Genomic DNA, 23640 nt, shown 5'->3' on the forward strand with positions numbered 1-23640 from the left:
GACAAAAGCACCTGCGGCAGGGCCCAAAAGGCAGCGGAAGATGCTATCTATCGCAGATAAAGTTAAACTTCTGGACATGCTAAGGGAAGGTAAAAGGTACGCAGCTGTAGGTTGGCATCACGGAATTAATGAATCTTCTGTTTGTTCCATAAAGAAGGAAGAAAAAAACATAAGGACGACAGCAGCAATGTATAATAGAGTATTTAATTGTATAATAATTGTAAAAAAAAAAAAGGTTTCTACTTCACGGATTTTGCCTATCACGGGTTCTTTTTGGAACGTAACCCCCGCGAAAAACAAGGGTGTACTGTAATTTCATCTGTGGCCATCTGATGTTTCCCTGGAGTTTGGCCAGCAGACGTTTGGTAGATGCACTAGATGTTTTGGGATCCGGGGTTCTGCGTCAGGCGTCACCCCCGAAATCATGATAACATGTTATCATCATGTTCTCCATTAACACCCCAATCGGAGGAAGGTGCAAGCTGATACATTGTGAGATAAGTGAAGGCGAGCGAATAAAACAGAACAGCTTGTATTTTCATTTTCAGATCAAGTTTTGTCTTTTTAATTCAGTGATATTTATTTTCTGTCCCCCTCTACTGCTTCCCTCTCACCTCAAAGGGATGTAAATGTGGTTTTGAATTTGTTACTGTTTCTTTTGTTCACCTGGCACGTCATCTGGTCTTTCCTGTGTTTTTTTTCCACGTTCATGTTGTGACATTAAACACAACCACAAGGTGAGGTGACACTTACAGCAAGTATAAGAAAGCAGGAAGAGCTCGGTCATGTCGGGGGCCACTTATCATCTCTGTGGCTGCACGAGTTTAAAAATTAACACTTCAATAGACTGTGGACATAATTATCAGCTAGTTTGATCAGTTAAAGACTGTGCGAGCACATGAACATGCACAGTTCCGGGACAGAAACCAAATCATCTTCCTTTTCTTTCGGCATCACTACTGCAAATTGCTAAAAATATTTGACTAGCTAAATAAGGAAATTAAATGAAGAAAACCTGCAGCTACAGGCCCTCCTATTTCCTTATAACTGCAGTGAAAGCTTCTTGTATGCAGTCCCATTAACATGGATCACTTATTCAGCTTGTTTTATTTTTTCAATTTAGATTTTCAATGCAAAATTTAACCCAAAGTCTTTACTCATTCAAACAGATGTCATAGGTTCAAAATATAGTTTTCCAAGGAGAATTAAGGTGAGAAAAGTCGAACAGAAAAACTCGACTAACAAGCAACATATATTTCCTGTTTGTGAGCGGGGACTGTGAAACCAGCTGAACTCGGTGAAGAAGTTTGACCAAAGTGAGAACTTCATCATTGCTTAAAAAGTGAATAAAATACACACCATGAAAGACTTCCTGCATGAACATCACTGACGTTTAAACCTCACAGCGACCGCAACAGTTACTGCTCTTCGTCGGGTTTGTGATGAACTCATGAAACCACCAACGGTCAACTCCTCAACTACAAACAACCAGAGAAGATCAGCGGATGTTGTCGGCACAGGAGCTGTGGTTTATTGTATGTTCTGACTGACATGCTCTCATGTCTCAGAATATTCAAGAAGATCTGCAACTTCATGATGAAATAACTGTAACCATGTCCATTTACTGCCTTACACTGGTATACACACACTGATCTGAGGTTTCCTCCCTCTGTCTTCTCGGTCCTCTTGCCTTGACAACTGTTACAGCAGCATAGTGGAGGTTCTCTGCTTCTTGGTGATCCTGTAAATTTCACATGAAAAACAGAATTTCATACATTATATATTTCATAACTGATATGAAAACATTGTCCCCCCTAAAGAAACTGAGAGTTAATTAACTGATTTTAATCAGTATTTTGGATTCTATGAGTCAGACATTTCCCGCTTGTACTTCTCAGTTGTCAAATTGCAGTTGAAATAGCAGTAATACAACATGAACATTATGGAAGCCACAACAGCTTCATTTTCATTACCGTCTTTTATAATCTTTGTTCGTTAAAAGGTAAATCATTGATGTTGCTTATATCCTACTTCAAAATATTTGACATAAACATAAGATAGTAAAACAACATACCTCTGTATCAGGGGTGGGGTTGGATGGAGATTTGACTTGTGAGTCTGCTCATTGAAAAGGAAAAAGTTAGGCTTTTTAAAATGTTACTGTGCTGGATGTTCATATATTGAAAATGACAATTAATTGAGCGGTGATTAAAAATCATAGAATGTACCTTGAAAGATAGCATTTTAGCATGAAGTTGTATCTACTAAAGCTATGCGAGGAACCAAGGTGTGCTGTGAAGCACACAGCAAATGCTTAAAAACTTGTAAGTTGTAGGTCTTTATTGATTGTTCTTTTTGGGCCAGCACATCTTACTGATGGTTGATTCGTGTGAAATCTGACACTTTGGAGGCGAGCTAACATCACAAACTCACCGTTGTGCCTTTATTGTAACAGTGTAACAGTGGTCATGGAATAACGTTTCTACGGTCGTTGACAATGGTTAGGAATGCGACATGTTAAAGAATTACAGCAGGACCCATGGTTTCCCGTTGAAAACTTGCCCAAAGTATAAAACTGCCTTTAGCGTTTTGTTTTCTTTCACTAGTGTGCCCTTTATTGATTTGTTCTCTAAGCAACAAATGTGTACCCAGCTTTCTATGTAAAAGAAAACATGATTCACTGGACCAGGATACCCTCGTACATCGTTCATTTATCCAGATCTAATACTCAAACGCTCATTTTTGGCACATTTTTTTCGGAGGACAGTGGTCAGCATTTGTCTCTGTCAGTCTCTGGCATTTGCCATGAAGCACTGTGTATTCTGCCACCTTTCAATCAGAAACAGAATTCACTTTTTCAGCAATATGAGCATCACTTCTCTGTAGGACCAGACCATACAGGTCGGTTTCCACTTTCCACATTCATCAAGGGCACTTGATCAGATATGCCAGTTTAACTAGTTCTCCACTACACCTTCTTTGGACCACTTTTTATAGATAGTGACCGTTGCAGACCAAGAACCTTGGCCTGCAACGGTCCTCTGACCTTGGGGACAACATATACACTGGCTACCAAATATATTAGATCCCGCATACAAGTGTCATGATAGAAAGAAAGAAACACCTTTATTGCCATATTCAGTTATACATAAAGCACAGCATCAGTGAAATTTCCCACTGAACTTAACCCGTAATGGATGAAGATAGATAAAAAAATTTAAATTAATTTAAAAAAACTTTATAAAATTATTGTCACTCAGCTTAAGCTGATGCTTGCAGCTAATTAGTCATGACATTGACTGCAGAAATGAGGACATCAGTAAATTCTGTTCATAAGACAACTTGTGAACAGTGAACATAGAAGTCAAAGATCGACTGTTTGTCCCACCTGTGTGTCGGCTGATGTTTTTCTTGTACAGTCTGTACACGGTAAAAATCAGGAAAGCATCCAGGATTGTGGTGAAGATCAAACCTCCACTCAGAACAGCAACAAAGTCACTTGAGTTCATTCCCCCTTTAGATTCAATTATTTTAAAATGAATTAGATTTGAATTGTTTTCATCTTTGTTCATCAGACTGGAACATTGACTTCTCACTCATAATACATAACTATCAAATCATTGTATTCTACTTACCTTGTACGTTCAGAGTTATATTATTTCCAAAGAGTATCTGTCCACATGATGCAACAGCACAACGGTAGGTTCCAGTGTGAGAGACAGTCAGATTCTCTATTAACAAGTGACACAAACAGGTTTGTCTTTGGGTCCCAGCTTTGCTCTCACACTGGTTCTCTTTGACTTTCTGAGTGTAAATAATTCCTGGTTGCGATTCTTCTGAATGTTTTAACCAGTAAACGCTGTGTCCTGTATCACAAGTTGAAGTTTGGATTGAACACGTCAGATTCACAGAGCCTCCTGGTTGGAGGGTCTCAGACGGTGAGTCGTGGAAAGAAAGATTGACGTTCAGACTTGAATCCCTCACGTTGACAATGGTGCCGCTCAGAAATTGAAATTTATCTGCTAAGCTAACCAAGCAGAAATAAGTGGCTGAGTCTGACATTGTTGCTCCTGAGATATTTAAGTGATTTCTGCCAACTTCAACATCAAGTCCAATGCGTTCATTATTTTCAAATTCACCATATAAAGTGGGATGTTTGCCAGATGTATCGAATCTAGTCATTAGATTTGGTTTCTGTCCCGGAGTTTGTTTATACCAGTAATAGTTTTCTCCACGTACAGAGTCTTTGGGGAAACATATCAACACAAAGTCTTCGCCCACATGAACAGATAATTGTTGAAAAAATGATGATGAAGCTTCAAAGTGAGCTGAGGAGGAAAGAGAGGAAAAGGAAATGCTGTTATATTTACCTATATAAAAAATCAGCCAAATCTGTCACATAGTCATATTTGCAAGACAAAAGAAAAGTGGAAACAAAATGAAAATATGATTCTCACCTGTTCTCACCAGCATCAAACTGGCCACATAAAAAACGATAGTTGCAGGAGTCATGTTGGTTGAAACCACCCTCACTGGAGAGAATTGACTTGTTATCTGTAGTTTTATAAAGCAAGACAGATTTTGATCAGCCAATCAGATGAAAGATTGTGAAAGTATCATTTATCACGTGCTCACTGCTCCCCCAGTTGTCTCCGTTGTACATTTCAGAGATACAATATCGTCAACACGTGCGAAATGTAGAATATTTCCCGTATATTGTACGGTATTATGATCTTGACATGAAAGCAACCCATTTATGCTGCGGGTCTCAGGACAGCCAGGGCTGTGAGCCTCTGCTTGGCAGATCTGTGGGCATCTTATTGTACCTTGCTTGAACTTTCTTCCAGTTTTCTAGCAAAATAACCTTGCTCCTTGTTTCTACGGTCTTGTTCTCCAGTATCTTCTTCCATGGAGGGCTCCACTGCTCCTTCTGGCGACTGCTGTTATTGAAACCCATTTATCAGTTGTTTGTTTTCACATCCTCCACAGGAGATTCTTCTGGGACTGTCTCTTAACCTTAGCAGGAAATTGTAATACCCCAGGATTCTGTAATCTGTTCTCTCAGGTCAACTGTTTTTGTTTTTAAGGGTCTTTTGCTTCTTGGGGATTTTTTTTTTCTGGCATCCCCAGGCCTGGTGTCCTCGCTCCCTCTTGACCTTACATCTTAGTACAATGGAGAAGGCATGTTGTAGCTCAACTGATTGTTCTTCTGGATATTACAGCTGTGATTTACATGATGTTTCACCATCATCTTGGATGGGGAGGTTTGAAGGATCCATGTTTACCCCACTCTCTGGAAACCAAGATTTCTGTTACGGTAGCATTCCAGCAGTGTATCATTCTTTGTCTTGCTGCAGGTTTGGTGCGTTCCATCGGCCAGCTTCTCCCCAGGTTGTCCTGGTCCCCCAACATCCTTCGGCATTGCGAGGACATCATGTCTTCTGGCCTGCATGTTGAGAAGACTCATTAACCTGCTATTTCTTCTCAATTCAATCGGTCGCTCACATTTTTTCTGGCATGTTGAGATCTGCGAACATCAAAAGGAGTGACTCTGTGTCAGGTTTGTGCCTCGGAATTCAAACTGGTGGTCTGGTTTCTTAGAGAGGCCGATGAAGTGGACAAAACCTAGCTATCCATCTCACAATTTTGTGGATTTTGTCCTGAGAAAGACCAACAGTTTCAATGTTTTTATCGGTCACAAGGAAAGAAAAGAAGGAACAAGCGATTGCTGCTTCACTGCTTCTTCTCTGCTAACATCTTTCTCATAATGTTCTCCTGGACTTTCTCATTCACCACCAACTTTCTCATCTACTCTCCCTCCAGATGACACACCAGGGACTCTCCAACATGTCTCCGTGATTGCTGTAGTTGTCCCTGACCACCCCCACCTAGAAACTTTTTCAACTCCCCCTTGAAAACCATGAAGCACTCCTGCCTTTCCAGCTTCCACCACTTTATCCTTTGCTCTGCCTTTATTGCTTCATCTTCTTTGTCACCAGTCATCCTACAGACCACCATCATGCGCTGTCAGACAACACTTTCACCTACCACTGCTTTGCAGTCACTGATTTTTTCCTTATGATTTTTTCCTCCTACCTCTGCTCTCATAAGTTATCCTGCCTCCTCTGCAAAAAAAGGTGTTCACTACAGCTATTTCTGTTTTTTTTTTGCAAAGTCTTCCATCCCTCTGCATTCCCATTCTGGATACTAAACCTGCCCGTCATTTCTTCATCACCTCTACTGCCTGCAACAACATGTCCATCGAAGTCTCCAGTGATGTTCAGTCAGTAGAGGCAGGGGCTCACCTGTCATCATGGAAAGAAAGAAATGGAAAATGAAAAAAATTAATTAAATGGCTGTATTTATTCCGTGATTTATACTATAAAGTTATTTTCCTCTTAACTTCACAATTTTTTTTTTTTTTCAAAATCGCTGAAAAAGAAATTCACATTTACGTTCAAATATGAAGAATAGACGTGCAGTGACAAGGCAACCAGCTGGATTGCGCAATGATTCTGCTAACTGTGCTGGCATGCTATGCAATAATACTGTATTGCTGTCTCTGTGGATGTCACTATTAAATAAAACACTTAATATATGAACAAAATTCCATAGTTTAGCTGATGTGTATAATGCTAAGCTTCAGGATCCCTACGCTCTGTCACCGGACCTCCGGGAGCCCCACACTCTCTTGTCTGTCTCTGATTTCCTTCCTTATCTGTATTCTGCTGTTTCGAACTGCCAGAGCCTCAGTAAAGACGAGGAACTCTTCCTTGTTGGTGAGGAGTCATAGTTTTGCAGTCGGGTCCTTATCCCAACCTTTACATTAGAACTTGACTCTTGTAGTTTGTCGGTGACAAATATTTTTGCTGATTCTGTAAATCTGCTGTTTTCTTTGAAAGCCACAACCATTTCTTGATATATCAGGCATACAGCCATTGATAAGTTTTCAGTGAAAAAAAAAATTGTTCTTGGAGATATTGTTATTGTTATGGAGATGAGACCAGACTGAGATTGTTTTGACACGCATAGATAGGGATAGTGAATATATTGGTAGAGGGATGCTGGGGTTGGAACTGTCTGGCAGGAGGTCTAGAGGAAGACCAAGGAGGAGGTTTATGATTGTTGCGACCGCGGACATGAAGTTAGCAGGTGTGTGAAAGAAGAGGGTACAGAGTTAAAAGGAATATGTTGATTTGTTGTGGTGTCGTCTGAAGTGGTAGCGGAAAATTAAAAAGGTTTCTTTTTTTCCATTTGTAAATATATATTCACATACTGATGCTGTTCACTTTCTTATTTGATTCAAGCAACCTCCCAAAGTGTGAATGTACTTGATGTGCTATCAATATTTTTCAATTTTGAATTCTTTTCTGAATTCAAACCGGAAATTGTGATTGAACTATGGTGTCTGTACCGATTGATCAATGAAAGGTAAGTTGTTCAGGATGTTGATAGTTAGTTGTGAAGTCAGGTGACCAAAAACCATCTTTTTCTAACAGCTCGAGTGCAAAAGGTCTTGTTTTTCATTTATAGATTAAAATGCTCCAAAGAAGTCTTGCACAATCCATTCCTGAAATCACTTGTCAAAAAAAAAATTGCATGTTGTTGTTGATTTGCATGGAAAACAAATCATGTTTTATTGTTGAAAGTACAAAGCAATGTTTCACACGTTGAGTCTGATCTACTGCCTCAGACTGTGGTACACACATTCACTCCAGGTGTCATCCTTCTTGGAATCCCTTTGAGAAGCTTGGAGATTCCCTGACTCTTGGTGACCCTGTTGAAAACACATGAAACATAAGAATTAAATCCAGTATCTTTGTATATTTTGCAGGTGGCTTTGACCAGCGCTCCCACGAACACTTGAGTGTGATTCAATTTTAAACTCTTCTCTTAAAACCCTGTCATTTCCTGAAACCTCAGCCTTTTCACAACAACGTGTAATATATTCTTGACATCCTGTGTTGTGCCTCCATTTTTTCATTAATTATGGAAATTATATCGTACCTCTGCATTTGGTCCCCAGGCAGCCGTTAGACGTAGTTTCAGAGTTTTGCCAGGACATGAAAACAGAGAAAAAGGAGAAATGTTGGCAAAGATGGTGGCAAACTTTTCTTCCACTCTGTCTGAATGTTACCAACCAGTTCTCCTGATATACAGTATTTATTGGAAAAAACACGCAAAATAGCAGGACAAAGTAAAGATTCAGCAGGATTTTTATTGAAAAGGAACAACGAATATTGGTCTTCACTGGATGAAAGGTCCATCAAATTTGGAGTTGATAGATCTTGAATATGTTATGATCACTTCAATACTGATGATCTGAGACACACCAACATTTTCAGTCCTCATTGGTGTTTCATTCGTAAACATGAAATATCTTATATTTTGCTTGATGTGCACTCAATTCGAACTGAGCTGATCCTCACATAGATCTAAACGTAGTGTGAAATTCTAAAGAGTCAAAATGGGGACATCTAATGTCGACTCTGTCATTGAGAATATTCACAGCAACCAACGTGCAGATTTTGGTTTTTCAGTTGAGCTGTTACACCAACCGAAAACCCACATCTTCACAACATACATATAACATGAAAGTATCCAATCAATGGACATTGATTACGTTGGATTTTATTTGAAAGAATTGAAAAGTCCATATTTTGAGTAGGTTTTGATGAAATTCCATCCCATCATCTTCTAATCTACGGAATTAAAATTGAACATGAGACAAAAAGTAACATCTTCTCCTACCTTTGCACCAGGAGCTGCTCATCTTGGACATTATATAGTCAATGGAATTCAGGACAATAACCAGGATGGTGATGAGTGTCAAAGCTCCTCTTAACACAGAATCCCAGAATGTAAAGTTATTGCCCTCTGCTGATTTGAACAGTGATATCAAGAGATTTCAGTTTTATTTCCTTTAGAAGATTCACTGCTCACTAGCAATAAACATCCATTTATTAGTCATTTTCGTCTGCTTACCTTCTAAGTCCAGAGTTATATTATTTCCAAACAGTATCTGTCCACATGATGTAACAGCACAACGGTAGGTCTCAGTGTGAGAGGTCAGATTCTCTTTCGACAAGTTGTAGAAACAGGTGTGTGTTTGGGTCCCAGGTTTGCTCTCACACTGATCCTCACCGACTTCATGAGTGGAATTCATACCAGTTTCAGACTCCTCTGAGCCTTCAAACCAGTAAACACTGTGTCCTGTACCACAAGTCCCAGTTTTGACAGAACAATTCTGATTCACAGAGTCTCCTGGCTGGAGGGTCTCAGGTGGCAGTTTAAGACGGGAATCCTTCACAATGACCATGACTCCATTCAAAAATTCAAATGCATTTTCAAAGCTACCCATGCAGAAGTAAGTAGCTGAGTCGGAAATTTGTGCATTTGAGATATTCAAATTATATTTGCCAGGAGAATGATTAATTCCAAAGCGTTTATTCATTTCAAATTCATTATGAAAAAATGCCGATTGGATCCGTTCAAAGAATATTGCTATAAGACTTGGTTTCTGTCCAGTAGTTTGTTTATACCAGTAAAACCTTGATGGAAATTCAGCCCCTTTATAGAAACACTCCAACACAAAGTCTTCACCCACGTTTACAGATAATTGTTGTAAAGACGATGATGAAGCTGAGATGTGTGCTGAGGAGGAAAGAAAGATTAAGAGGAAACGGAAAGTTAAACGTAAGCATATGATAAACTCGCCCAAAAAATGCATCTTGATACTTGAAAGAAAAACATGGTAAAATGAAGACAAAATATAAATTCAATTCCCACCTGTTCTCACCAGCAGCAAACTGCCCACATGGAAAACAACAGATCCAAGGGTCATGTTGATTGGATCCTTCGCCTTGAACAAAAAGAATCAACTTCTCATCTGTAGATTTATAAAGCAAGACAGATGTTGGTCGTCCAATCAGATGAGAGTCTTTGAAAGCATCATCGATCACATGTTCACTGCTCCTAAAATAGTCTTTGTGTGGTACATGTCAGAAACAGATGTTGTAAAATGTTCCTTAGACATCCTCTCACTCTATAAGATTCTGTGGAATAATTAAACCAGACACTCTTCTGCCACCTCTCCTAGAGACCTAGACACATTCGAAAGGACATTGTTTTGTCTTCTGTCAAACTTTGTACAAAGCTCTGGGACTGATCCCGAAAAGTCTTCAATGGCAAAATAACATTTTCTGTAAAAAAACAGAACAAAAAAAAACAAGACTAGATTGAAGAGTGTATATTGGGAATTTTTAATGCAGACATTCAGAGCAAGTTTGTAACACTGAAAGGGAATCTTTTTGTGGGGACTGCAAAAGCAAAGGCATTATTTATCAACCTCATATTTTTACTTGCATTAATCAATGACTAGTACCTTGTAAATGACAATGCAGTAACAGTGTCTTCAAACTAGTGTTTGTCTTTTGCCAATCAAATGTCCTGATAAACGCAGAGTTTTGTCAGGAAGGGCTTGCTTTGCTTAAAAATGCCAAACAAATAAGCAAATCAAGTCTATGACTTACAAAAAGACTCAGTCGTGATCCACAACTGCTATTGGTGCCAATAACCGACAGGCTACCTGTGGAAATTTGGCTACAGTGGGTCGAAGAAGGAGAGGAGGAGGGCATGTTCAGAAGCAGTGAGAGAAGGAGTTCTGTGGTTTTTAATTGTAAATTCCACAAACAAATCAATCCACAAACTGACTTGGTGAGATTGAAGGAGGTTTAATTGTTTTATTGCAAAGAAAACAGATACAAAGAACAACAACAGATATCCAGAATGATCTACCGCTTGACATCGGCGTACACACATTCACCCCAGGCGTCATTTCTCTCTCTTGGTCTGTGGCTGCTGAAATCACTTAGAGTGGCATATTGGAGGTTCTCTGCTTCCTGGCGACCCTGTTAATGAAATATAATACAGCTGGCTGTCAAATGTTTTTTTGTTGCCATGGATAATTATTCATCATTAGAAAGGAATGTGTCAAGACTTAAAGATTTCGACCAAATAACTATCCTTGTAATATTTACTTCACACACCCGAAATATGTGCAATTTTTTGCAAAAGTATAACAGTAGTATCACTATAGATAACTTTTCTTTTTGTTTTGTTTGTTTCCTTTTTTTAATAAAATCCACCCTTCCTACAAACATACACATATGATGTGTATTTTACATTCAGGCTGCAAAATATATGAAAGTGGATATAAATACAACAAACATGTTCCTACCTCTGCCTCAGGAGCCGGAATAACTGATGGTCTTTCTTGTGAGTCTGGTCCGTAAAAGAAGCACATTCAGAACACAACACTAACAACTGTTGTAAGCAGTAATAATGTACCAATTGAGGATGTATTAATTTATTACAAATGTGGACTCAGTACTGAGCCTTGAGGCCCTCCAGTGGACAAGCTATGAGTTTGGACAGTGACCCCCTCCTAGATATTACAACTAAAAATAAGAGAAAACACTATATGTGTCAGCCTTATGCTGTGCAAATTCCAATTTTGTCTATAACTTTTTGAAGCCGGAGTAAAGTGGTTTCATCGAAAATGTGATCATTGATGTCCAATGGTGGACATTAATTTATCAGCATTTAATCAGGATATTCTTCATCAGTAATATCCGTGCATATGTTGTGTAGTTTTAACCCAACATACACCTGCAAGTGATCAATCATCTGGTCTTAAATGTGGGATGTAAACTATGTATCATTATAAACAATCATCCAAACAACTTGAAATCCCAGGTCTTTGGATTTATATTGATTAAATCTAATGAACTCAAAAACCGAGGGCTGATTTGAAGCAATGTCCAAGGAGTTCAAACTGGCAGCACCTCCTTTTGTGCAGACTGTCTGCAAGGATTACTAGATTAAATTATTTCCACTCTGGAAACATTCCTGAACTTGGTTAATAAAAATAGATATATAAATACATAAATAACTTTACATATGAACCTCTCGCATTGAACATAGTCTTAGTTTTCCCTACCTGTGGATTTATATCTCTGTGTCCTGTACAGTCTGTGTGCAGTAAAAGCCAAGAAAACAACCACGATTGTGTTAAACGTCAAAGCTCCGATCAACACAGGTGTCCAGTCTGCAGTCTTGCCTGCATATTTCAACATGAAAAATTTAATAAAAATTTAAAAACAAAGACTAGAAACATTAAAATAAATAGATTGGACTAGAATGTTCACTAATGACTAAAAATAAGTCATTTTCATCTACTTACCTTGTGGATCCTGAGTTGTCCTGTTTCCAAACAGTATCTGTCCACATGATGCAGCAGCACAACGGTAGGTCTCAGTGTGAGAGGCCAGATTCTCTTTCGACAAGTGGTAGAAACAGGTGTGTGTTTGGGTCCCAGGTTTGCTCTCACACTGATCCTCACCGACTTCTTGAGTATAGATAATTCCCGGTTGAGATTCCTCGGAGTCTTTGAACCAGTAAACACTGTGCCCTGTACCACAAGTCCCAGTTTGGACTGAACACTTCCGATGCTCAGAGCCTCTTGGATTGGGGGTCCCAGATGGCGAGACAAGGACAGAAAGGTTGACGTTCGGACTGGAATCCCTCACAATGACCATGATGCTGTTCAGAAATTCAAAGGCATCTCTTGAGCTCCCCATGCAGAAGTAAGTAGCTGAGTCGGAAATTTGTGCATCTGAGATATTTAAGTGATTTCTGCCAGCATCAATGTCAAGTCTAAACCGTTTATTATTTTTATATTCATGGTGAAAAAGTAACTGCTTGGGTTGCTTCTCAAATTTAATTATCGGATTTGGTGTTTGTCCCAAAGGTTGTTTATACCAATAAAACATTGATAGATATTTAGACTCTTCATAAAAACACTCCAAAATAAAGTCTTTGCCAACATTGACAGACAAATACTGTAAAGATGACGATGAAGCTGTGATATGAGCTGAGGAGGAAATCGAAAAGAAAGAAATGCAAAGTTAAATTTACACATATATTAACGTCAGCTATGCAGAATGCAAAATATGATGCTCACCTGTTCTCAGTAGCAGCAAACTTGACACATGAAAAACAACAGAGACAGGAGTCATGTTGGTTGAAACCTCCACCTTCACTGGAGAGAATCTGCATCTAATCTGTAGTTTTATTACGTGAGACAGAACGTGATCGACCAATCAGACAGGAGTCTGTGAGTGTCATTGATCACATGATCACTGCCCCACCAATTATCTCCGTGTGGTACATTTCAGAAACACAATGTCGCCGACATAAGCGGAAAGTAGAACATTTCCTTTCGATGTGATTTTAGGGAAGTTTTGTGGAATTACCCTATCGTTGGCTTTTCTAATAAAATACATTTGTTTCTCGAGTACGCTAGTATATGTGTATAAAGGAGTAGTTGGTTTGTTTAATGCATCATGTTTGGACCCCATAAGAAGAATATATGGTGGTGGATCCTAAAGGAACCTTCACCATTAGTCAGGAGAGAATCTGCATCCAATCTGTAAGTTTATATGGGAAAGTATAAAATTCTAATTTTATTTTCATCTGATCTGCCAATCAGATGAGAGTCTTTGAAAGTATCACACTCAATTTCCCTACTTTGTGATGGTTAAAGGAATATTCTAGTCTAATCTATGCACTCAAGGAACACCTCAACATCTTCACCTCTGCTACCTCCATCTCTGTTTCCTGTCAGCCTCACTGGTCTCACCACTGTCTTACATACCTTTGTTTTCACTCCTGCTGCTACTCTTTTATCACACATTACCCCTGAACTTTTTCTCTGCCCATTCCAATCTGCTTGAACATGTTTCTTCGCCTCTTTTCCACAGTCTTTGGTGCTTTGCGCTGTTTACCTCAAGTACTTATAATCATCCACCTTCAAAGAAAAGGAACTGGTGGTTGACCTGTGGCAGGACCATGTTGCCGGTGACACCTCTATTTTCATTCATTGGGTCAGTTTGACTACCCCTATGTACTCATAGTCATCCACAATGTCCAATGACAAGGGGAAGGGGAACAGGACAGGGGAAGAACACCGCGGGCCTCTACAAGAAGGGCCGGGGCTACCTGGTAGTGTTTCAAGTACTTAGGGTCAACAGTCCAGAGCAATGGAGAGTGTAGAAAAGAAGTAAGGAAACATGTTCAAGCAGGTCGGAATGGATAGAGAAAAGTGTCAGGGGTACTATGCAATAGACTATGGACTATGCGAAAGACTATCATCCAGAATTAAAGGAAAGGTGTACAAGACAGTGCTTAGACCAGTGATGCTGTATGGCCTAGAAACAGTGACATTGACGGACAGGCCGTTAGCAGAGCAAGAGGTCACAGAGGTGAAGATGCTGACGTTCTCTTTGGGAGTGGCGAGGATGTATAGCAGGGGTCGGGAACCTATGGCCCGCGAGCCAGATGTGGCTCTTTTGATGACTGCCTCTGGCTCTTTGAAAATTTCTTAACAGAAAAATTAATCAATAATTTTAATAATAATGTTACTTTAGTAAAAAAAAATTACAGGAAAAGCCATCACAATAAAAAAAAATCCATACACATTTTAATCTTAAGATATTTTCACCCGCAACTTTTCGCGCTGGCACGCAACAAAGAGCCGATCCTTTCTGTACTCCGGTGTGCGGGAAGGTCCGATACCCTAAAAGTCTAATTTTATTGGATAATTTACAACAGCCTGCACACGTCACTTTGAGGCCAAGAAGTAATATTCCCTCGTTTTTGGTTAGCTTGTTTATGCAGAGTGAACCCTTCTAACCAAGAAGATGACGAAAAGAAAAAACAATGAGGATTACCGTATGTTTCAGCAGGAATGGACAGAAGAATTCGCCTTCGTGGAGAGAGCGGGTTGTGCAGTGTGTCTTTTATGCAATGATAAAATTTCATTGATGAAACGTTCAAATATAAAACGACACTTTGACACACGCCATGCCACATTTGCAGAGAAATATCCAGCGGGAGATGACAGAAAGAAGGCCTGTCGAGAACTAGTGTCCAGAGTGTAGGCTAGTCAGCAGCAGCTCCGTGTCTGGGCCAAACAAGGTGATTACAATTTTGCTGGTTCTTTAACAATTGTGAGAAGCGGGAAGCTGTTTACAGATGGCGAATACGCCAAATCATTCATGCTTGATGTGGCCAACGAGCTTTTTGACGACTTTAAGAATAAAGACAAGATAATCAAACGTATAAAAGATACGCCTTTCTCAGCAAGAACTGTACAAGATCGCACCATTATGATGTCAAATCAAGTGGAGAAACAACAGGTGAATGACATAAATGCAGCGAAGTATTTCAGTAGTTTTCGGACATGTGGGTAAATAAGCAGAGCTGGCAAGTAAACACAAATGGACAGAAAAAAACTTCAGCCTGCAGACCAGCTGCTTGTTATAATATTGACAATGGACAGTCGTTCTCGCACCTAGAAAACATTAAGACGAACCTGCGGTCACGTTTAGTAGCATTATAATTAAGAAGCCCTTTTCTTGTTATTAAGTTACTTTAAGTTATTAAGTTACATACTTATAGCAAAGTATGTTGTTCAAAATAAATTCAGTCTTATTGTACTCTGAAATTGTTGATCTTTCTCTTCCATTTAGCTGTTTTTGGTATTAAAATATACATATGGCTCTCTCAGGATCAGATTTTAAAATATGTGGGTTTTTTGGCTCTCTCAGTCAAAAAGGTTCCCGACCCCTGATATATAGGATCAAGAATGAGTCTATCAAAAGAACAGCTCATGTTAGACATTTTCGAGAAGAAATAGAAGAATCTAGACTGAGAGCAGAATTCAGTATTTGTCAGAGATTAGTATTTGTCACAGAGATTGTCAGAGGAAGCTGCATTGAGGCTTGTTACTATATGCATGGTACTGTATGAGGAATTCAGGTCACCATGGTGCAAGACATGTATGCAAGCCACGAAACATTGGTGAGGTGTGCTGTAGGTGTGACAAAGAAGTTCAAGGTGAAAGTGGGATTATGTTAGTGGTCAGCCCTGAGCCCCTTCTTGTTTGCAGTGGTGATGCAGAGGGTTCTAAGTGAGTTTAGACAGGAAGGTGGGTGGAAGGTGAGAAAGAGAAGAGAAGAGAAGAGAAGAGAAGAGAGGAGAAGAGAAGAGAAGAGAAGGGAAGGGAAGAGAAGAGAAGAGAAGAGAAGAGAAGAGAAGAGAAGAGAAGAGAAGAGAAGAGAAGAGAAGAGAAGAGAAGAGGAAAAAATGGTGATGGCTACAAAACCACATGTACATCCTGTTGATTTTAGGGGGCAGCAGTAGAAGAGGACTGAACATACTGTAAATATTGCAGAATTTGCTTAGAAAAGCTTGGCCTGACCAAGGAAACAATGCGATATATATGTTTTTTTTGTTCATCCGTTTGATTGTTACTTAATAGATTTGGGCAAACATGAACAAAATCCAAGATAATGGTGAAGTAGAAAGGAAATTAGTGTTGTAATATCTGTAAGAAAAATCAACTGAGCTAAAACACGCCTTCTCCACAATGCTAAGATGCTACGTCAAGAGGGAGCCAGGACACCAGGGGATGCCATCTTCGTCCCCCAAAAACCAGATTAGGAACCAAGCTCCAAGAAGCAAAAAGACCATGAACACAAGGGCAGCTGACCTCAAAGGGCAGATCACTGAATATTTGGTGAACACAACTTCTGCCAAGGCTGAGACAGTGACAGATGCATCTCCACTGGAGGATTTGAACATGACACTAATGACAATCACCATAGAAAATAACTAACCAACTACAAGTTACATGATGAACAACAGTAACCACAAGGAGCGATGGAGCTCTCCATGAAAGACGAGACTGGAGAACAAGATCACACAAAGAAGTGTCGAGTTTAGTTTGTTAACTGAGCTACGGAAAGGTGATGAGATCAGGAAGTGCCAGTCCAATACAACAAGATGCCCTAGTGAAGCCCTAGAGACTGACAAGTTAGGCTCACAGCCCTAATCCTAACTAACCAGAAGAATAAATAAACTGTTTTCCAAAAATCCAGCTGAGGTCTACTCTCAATGTCAGGAAAATAACAGAGGACATATCGATGAAAAACATTCTCCTTTTTGCACGTTTCCGTGACATCGTGTTTCTGAAATGTACCACACAGAGATGACTGGGGGAGCAGTGAACATGTGATCTATGATACCTTCACATACTCTTGTCTGATTGGTCGAACAAAATCTCTTTTGCTTTATAAACCTACAGATTAGATGTAGATTCCATTGCGTGAAGGTGGATGTTTCAACCAGCATGACTCCTGCAACTGTTGTTTTTCATGTGGCAAGTTTGCTGCTGGCGAGAACAGGTGAGATTTTTTTTTTTAATGTTGTTCTCATTTTACCTTTACTTGTTTTCATTTCTCATTTTACTTTATTTTACTTTTGTTGCAAATGTGGCCATGTGATTTGTATTTCTGAGATTACTATTCATGTAAGTTTAACTCTCCATTTCCTTTTTTTTTATTTCTTCCTCAGATCACCTCACAGCTTCATCGTCACCTTTACAACACTTATCTGTCACTGTTGGTGAAGACTTTGTGTTGAAGTGTTTCTTTGAAGCATCTGGATTTTCAGGAACCTTTTACTGGTATAAACAAACTCTGGGACAGAAACCAAATCTCATGACCAAATTAGCTAACAAAATTCCCACTTTATATGGTGAATTTGAAAAAAATGAACGCATTCGACCTGATATTGACGCTGGCAGAAATCACTTGAATATCTCAGGAGCGACAATTTCAGACTCAGCAATTTATATTTGCATGAGGTGTTCTGCCAATACAATTGAATTTTTGAGCAGCGCCATGGTCACTGTGATGGATTCCAGTCTCAACGTCAACCTTTCTGTTCTCTATTCACCATCTGAGACCCTCCAGCCAGGAGGCTCTGTGAATCTGACGTGTTCAATCCAAACTAGGGCTTGTGATACAGGACACAGCGTTTACTGGTTCAAACATTCAGAAGAATCGCAACCAGGAATTATTTACACTCAGAAAGTCAAAGAGAACCAGTGTGACAGCAAAGCTGGGACCCAAAGACAAACCTGTTTGTATCACTTGTCAATAGAGAATCTGACTGTCTCTCACACTGGAACCTACCGTTGTGCTGTTGCATCATGTGATTGGATACTTTTTGGAAACAATATAACTCTGGATGTACAAGGTAAGTAGAATAAAATGATTTGATAGTTATGTATTATGAGTGAGAAGTCAATGTTCCAGTCTAATGAGCTAAAATGAAAAAACTCAAATCTGATTCATTTTAAAATTATTGAATTCAAAGGGGGAATGAACTCAAGTGACTTGGTTCCTGTTCTGAGTGGAGGTTTGATCTTCACCACAATCCTGGATGCTTTCCTGATTTTTACCGTGTACAGACTGTGCAAGACAAACATCAGCCGACACACAGGTGGGACAAACAGTCGTTCTTTGACCTCTATGTTCACTGTTCATGGTGCTGATGACAAGTTGTCTTATGAACAGAATTTACTGATGCCCTAATTTCTGCAATCGACGTCATAACTTACTAGTTGCAAACATTAGAGTTGGCTCAGCAACAATTATTTGGTTGGGGCGGCGTGGTGCAGGGGACTACAGCGATCATCCTTGGAACTAAACATTCCTGCTTCGATTCCCATCTACTCCCAGTTAAAAGCCTTTCAAAGTGTTGAGCAAGACACCACCGGCGCTGCTCCTTAGCTGCCTTCTGCTTATGGTGCATTTATGATGGGTTAAATACAGTGATCAAATTTCACTGATATTATGCTCTATATATAACTGTATGTGACAAAAAGACATTTCTTCTTGATGAAGTGATGCCGATATCATCATTTGGAACATCTTATCATGTATTAAATTAGAGACATGTATATTGAGGTCACTTATTGTCTCTTCATCATGCCACTTTTATATAGATGGGATATGTTGGGTAGCCAGCGAATATTTTGCCCCCAGAGTCAAGGAATTAGTAGCAAGAAAAAATGGGAGGCGTAAGAATATGAGCGAGTTAGACAAGGGTAAAATTTCAGTGGAGACATTTGGGTCAGACCCTCCAAAACTGCAGCTCTTGTGGGGTGTTCTTGGTCCGGAACAGACAGTACCTATAAATGTGGTCTGAGGAAGGAGCAGTGGTGAACTGGCGATACGAGGAAGTTACATTAATTCTGGCACTGATAGAAAGGTGTCAAAATACACAGCACATCATGGCAAATATGGTTGCATGGCCAGAGACCAGTCACGATGCCCACGCTGACCCCTGTCCACCCACAAAAATACCAACAATGGACATTTGAGCATTAGATCTGGACAAACGAGTGATGGACAAAGGTATCCTGCTCTGATGAATCATGTTTTCTTTTACATGACATGGAATTCTGGGTCCCTGTTTCTCGCTTACCTGGAGAACACATGGGATCAAGGGCGCACTAGCAGAAGACGAGTCGATGAAGTTAGTGTGATACTTTGGGCAGATTCTTGATGGGAAACCATCGGTCCTGCCATCCATGTTGATGCTTCTTTTACATATGTTACATATCTAACCATTGTCACAGACCATAGCAACCTGTTCATGGAAATGATATTCCCTCATCGCTGTGGCCTCTGTCAGCAGAATTGTGCATTCTGCCACAAAGAAAATATTTCTCAGGATGGTTTGAGAGGCACAACAATGATATTTGAGATGATGATTCATCCTCCAAGCGCTCAGATATCAGTCATATCAAGCGTCTGCTGGATGTGCTGGACAAACAAGAACACTCTATAAAGATCTGTTATTTACTTTTACTGGATCTGCTGCAAAAATCTTGATGCCAGATATCACAACATACTTTGGTTCTTCCGGATACCAATTCATGCTGAAATGATCTCTTTCGATGTGACTTTTAATAACTCTTTTCAATGATTATTTCAAATCGGTGAATGTCCAGCTTGGTAACATTTTGAAAAGTCTGCCTGTTTCCTTTTCAAGAAGCAGACACACGAGGCAAATCTCTGTCCCCCTCCACCTCGGCTACAGAGGTATGTTGTTTTACTATGTAATGCTTATACCACACATTTTGAAGCAGGATATAAGCACCATGAATGATTTACAATCTAAAGAACAAAGATTAGAAAAGATGGTAATAAAAATGAAGCTGTTCTTGCACTGGTTTCCATACATTTCGGATCTGACTCATATTATCCAAAGAAGAAATGAAATACATAAAATCCCATTTCAGTTTTTTTCATGGCATATATTTTAATACCAGTCATGAACTATATAAATATATGGCAATCCTGTGTTTCATTTGATTTTTACAGGCTCGCCAAGAAACAGAGAACCTCCACTATGCTGCTCTAACAGTTGCCAAGGCAAGAGGACCAAGAAGGCAGAGGGGGGAAACTTCAGATCAGTGTGTGTATTCCAGAGTAAGACATGAGACGGACATGGTTTCAATCAATTTATCATGAAGATGCAGATGTTCTTCAATGTTCAGAGACATGAGAGCATGTCTTTCAGAGCCCACAACAAACCACCACTCCTGTGCCGATAACATCTGCTGGTCCACTCGAGCTGTTTTTAGTAAAGGACTTGACTGTTGATGGTTTCATAAGCTGATTATGCATCACAAACCCCATGAGGAGAAGTAACTGCTGCGGTCACCTCTGTGAAGGTTCAACGTCATAGATGTTCAAACAGGAAGTTTTTTCATGGTGTGTTTTTTATTCACGCCAGAAGAAAAAGAAAGGCAGAGACACTGAAGTCCTCACCCTGGTCAGACTTCTTGATTGCCTCGCTCAAAAAGAGGAAATATATATGGCTTGTTTCTTTTCAACTTCTTTAACTTTAACTTTCTTTTAAATGCTAAAGGTTTACAGTATCATGTCTGTTTATTTGAAAGAGCAATTAGTTGGTGAAGAATGATTCACTGAACATCTAATTTGACAAAGTCAACAAGGTGAAGCAGTGATCCATGTTCATTGGACTTCTGACAGGAAAGACTATTGATAGACCATAGATCAAAATACACTTGCTGATTGACTATAAATACTGAATATATGAATCTGATCCCCTGAATCTGAAGTTGCAAAGATAAAGCTGCAGTTGAAAATAGCCCGACAGGAAATGTGTCGAGGATTTTACTCATGTTTGCACAAGTGAAATGGACAACAAACAGAAGAACAAGACAAAAATACAGGCTCAAGTCAAACGTTGCTTCTTCATTTCAGCGATGTTTATTCTCCGTCCCCCTCTTCTGCTGCCCCTCAACTCAACAGGATGTCATTGTGGTTCTGAAGCTATTGCATTTTCTTCTCTTCATCTCACACCCATCTGGTCTTTTCCTGTGTGTTTTTTCCACTTTATTGTTTGTGATATCGAAAACCACCACAAGGTGAGATGACACTGTTACACCAAAATAAAAGAAAGCTGGAGGAGCTCTGTGGTGTCGATGGCCACCTCCCTCCTCTGTTAGTTAACACTATTCAAGAGACAGTGAACATAATAAACAATGAGATAGTTTACACTATGACAGACTGTATGATCATGTGATTATTACCAATTACATCTTGAAGCACTTGAGCATAATTGAAAAAAAAAAAAACATGAAAAAAATGTCTTGTATAAGACACTTGACAAGCTCACTTGACAACCTGAAGGAGGCCATCGCTCACTTGAAACCCCACAGAGTTTCTTCTTCGGTGCCTTAGGCATGATTTCATCAAGGGATACCAACACCTAGTCCTACACAACAGATCTGATCATCTGGTTAACCAGTGACTGCTGTGAAAGTGCAGCTGACAGCAAGGGAAAGACCTTGCGACAGCATGGAAAGACAGCTGACAGGAGGGAACAGACCCCAACGGGGCCATCACGGGCTAGCTACCCGTGGTTGGCGGGACCCAGCACAACTGGTGTATGGGTCCCACCCATAACTGGCTATGAAAAGTAATACGAAGAAAATACCCCCTGAGCCTGCGAGAGCGGGGGCGGAAGATGGCTGATCGGCAGATAACACGGAAACGGACACAGGAACGGAACAGACTACGAGTTTGATGATCAGCATGCCAGAGGCTCCGCCAGCTACAGCAGGACACAGGCTCCAGAACTGCGTATGTGGTTGGACAAAGGTTACCTCCACCCTCGGCCTGAAGATACACCAGGGCAAGAAAGGGTGCCTAAGGAAGGGTCAACAGGGATGTCGCATCGACAGCTACTTTTTGAGAAGCAGGCCGAGTCAGTCGACTGAAGTCCAGCAGCAGGACACACACCACAGTCTGCAGGACATCAATGCCCCTGTCCCAGAGGAGGAAGGGCAAGGCACAAGAGAGGAACCGGAATCCAACACAGCACGTCCATCAGCAGAGAAGAAACTCCTGGGGCGAAGGCCATTAGTCATGTGGCCAAAGTCCTGCGACAAGTCGCTGTGGATGGAAATCAACACTGATCTCTGCAACATCCTAGAGGGGATCAAAAGCACCACCATGAAGAAGTTGGAGAGAATGGGCGGGCTGATCTATGCTATGGAGCAGAACGGTTTGGTGTGGTCGAAAGCAAGCGATCGAGCACAGCAGTTCCCACCAAGTCCAGAAGGCAAACAGAAATAGACCGCCTAGTCAAGGAGAGGAGGCAGCTGAAGAAGCCTTGGGCCACTGGCCAGTGCACGGGACTGGAAGCTGCTAGCGGACCTGGACAAGAGACTTTGCTTCCCAGCTGAGATCGCATCCACCAACCTGCGACCAGACCTCGTTCTGTGGTCATCCTCTCTCAGGCTCGTCTACATCATAGAGCTCACGGTGCCCTGGGAGGGTGCAGTGGAGGAGGCCTATGAACGAAAGAAGCTGAGATATGCTGAACTGGTCACAGATGCTCAGCGACAAGGCTGGAAAGCGAAGGTTCGTCCAGTGGAAGTAGGCTGCAGAGGCTTCATAGCCACATCAACATCGAGGCTACTCAGGGAGATTGGAGTTAAAGGACGTGCCCACAGACGGGCAGTCAAGGACCTCTCCGGGGCTGCTGAAAATGGGAGCCAGTGGCTGTGGCTGAAGAGAAGAGATCCAACGTGGGCTTTCAGGTGAGCTGATGGCATCTAGGGAGTGAACCTGGGACGCTGGGATTCACTGCTGAACCCTCTGGAGATGTCGTGGGCCAATCAGCGAAACATCAATGAAGGAGGGCGCTCACTTGACAACCTGAAGGAGGCCATCGCTCACTTGAAACCCCACAGAGTTTCTTCTTCGGTGCCTTAGGCATGATTTCATCAAGGGATACCAACACCTAGTCCTACTCAACAGATCTGCACAAGTGAAAATACAGGCTCAAGTCAAATGTTGCTTCTTCATTTCAGCGATGTTTATTCTCCGTCCCCCTCTTCTGCTGCCCCTCAACTCAACAGGATGTCATTGTGGTTCTGAAGCTATTGCATTTTCTTCTCTTCATCTCACACCCATCTGGTCTTTTGCTGTGTGTTTTTTCCACTTTATTGTTTGTGACATCGAAAACCACCACAAGGTGAGATGACACTGTTACAACAAAATCAAAGAAAGTTGGAGGAGCTCTGTGGTGTCGATGGCCACCTCCCTCCTCTGTTAGTTAACACTATTCAATAGACAGTGGACATAATAAACGATCAGCTTGTTTGCAGTGTGAAAGACCGTATGA

General features: G+C 40.6%; 4 protein-coding genes across 6 annotated transcripts; 1 reads left to right on the plus strand and 3 right to left on the minus strand.

Moving 5' to 3' along the window:
- Positions 1-396: 396 nt before the first annotated feature.
- Positions 397-4521, minus strand: LOC147223827 (uncharacterized). The gene is made up of 5 exons (XM_086165805.1): positions 4458-4521; positions 3636-4328; positions 3389-3514; positions 2075-2118; positions 397-1741 (listed from the first exon to the last, which is right to left on the minus strand). Exons 1-5 carry the CDS (start codon positions 4510-4512, stop codon positions 1622-1624), a joined length of 1038 nt encoding a protein of 345 aa, XP_086021931.1. The 5' UTR covers positions 4513-4521; the 3' UTR covers positions 397-1621.
- Positions 4522-7681: 3160 nt separating this feature from the next.
- On the minus strand, positions 7682-9858 carry LOC147223828 (uncharacterized). The gene is made up of 4 exons (XM_086166201.1): positions 9790-9858; positions 8986-9654; positions 8752-8880; positions 7682-7779 (listed from the first exon to the last, which is right to left on the minus strand). The coding sequence occupies exons 1-4, from the start codon at positions 9842-9844 to the stop codon at positions 7682-7684; spliced, it is 951 nt and encodes a 316-aa protein (XP_086022327.1). The 5' UTR covers positions 9845-9858.
- Positions 9859-11385: 1527 nt separating this feature from the next.
- On the minus strand, positions 11386-13079 carry LOC147223829 (uncharacterized). The gene is made up of 4 exons (XM_086166202.1): positions 13025-13079; positions 12245-12934; positions 12002-12121; positions 11386-11459 (listed from the first exon to the last, which is right to left on the minus strand). Exons 1-4 carry the CDS (start codon positions 13077-13079, stop codon positions 11386-11388), a joined length of 939 nt encoding a protein of 312 aa, XP_086022328.1.
- A 4162-nt stretch (positions 13080-17241) lies between these two features.
- On the plus strand, positions 17242-21489 carry LOC147223830 (uncharacterized). Of its 3 annotated transcripts, XM_086165942.1 has the most exons (6): positions 17242-17309; positions 17479-18165; positions 18286-18411; positions 19969-20018; positions 20301-20394; positions 20500-21489. In XM_086165942.1, coding segments are annotated over exons 1-6 (1014 nt in total). In that variant the 5' UTR covers positions 17242-17254; the 3' UTR covers positions 20502-21489. The 3 variants fall into 3 exon arrangements, with proteins under 3 accessions (XP_086022068.1, XP_086022066.1, XP_086022067.1); XM_086165940.1 differs by having other exon boundaries at positions 20301-21489; XM_086165941.1 differs by having other exon boundaries at positions 19972-20018; positions 20301-21489.
- The last annotated feature ends 2151 nt before the right edge of the window (positions 21490-23640 follow it).

Source organism: Fistularia commersonii, chromosome 19 (genome assembly GCF_037954325.1).
Source record: "Fistularia commersonii isolate RoL2024-O1a breed Wild chromosome 19, RoL_Fcom_v1.0, whole genome shotgun sequence".
In the NCBI taxonomy this organism is placed as follows: domain Eukaryota; kingdom Metazoa; phylum Chordata; class Actinopteri; order Syngnathiformes; family Fistulariidae; genus Fistularia; species Fistularia commersonii.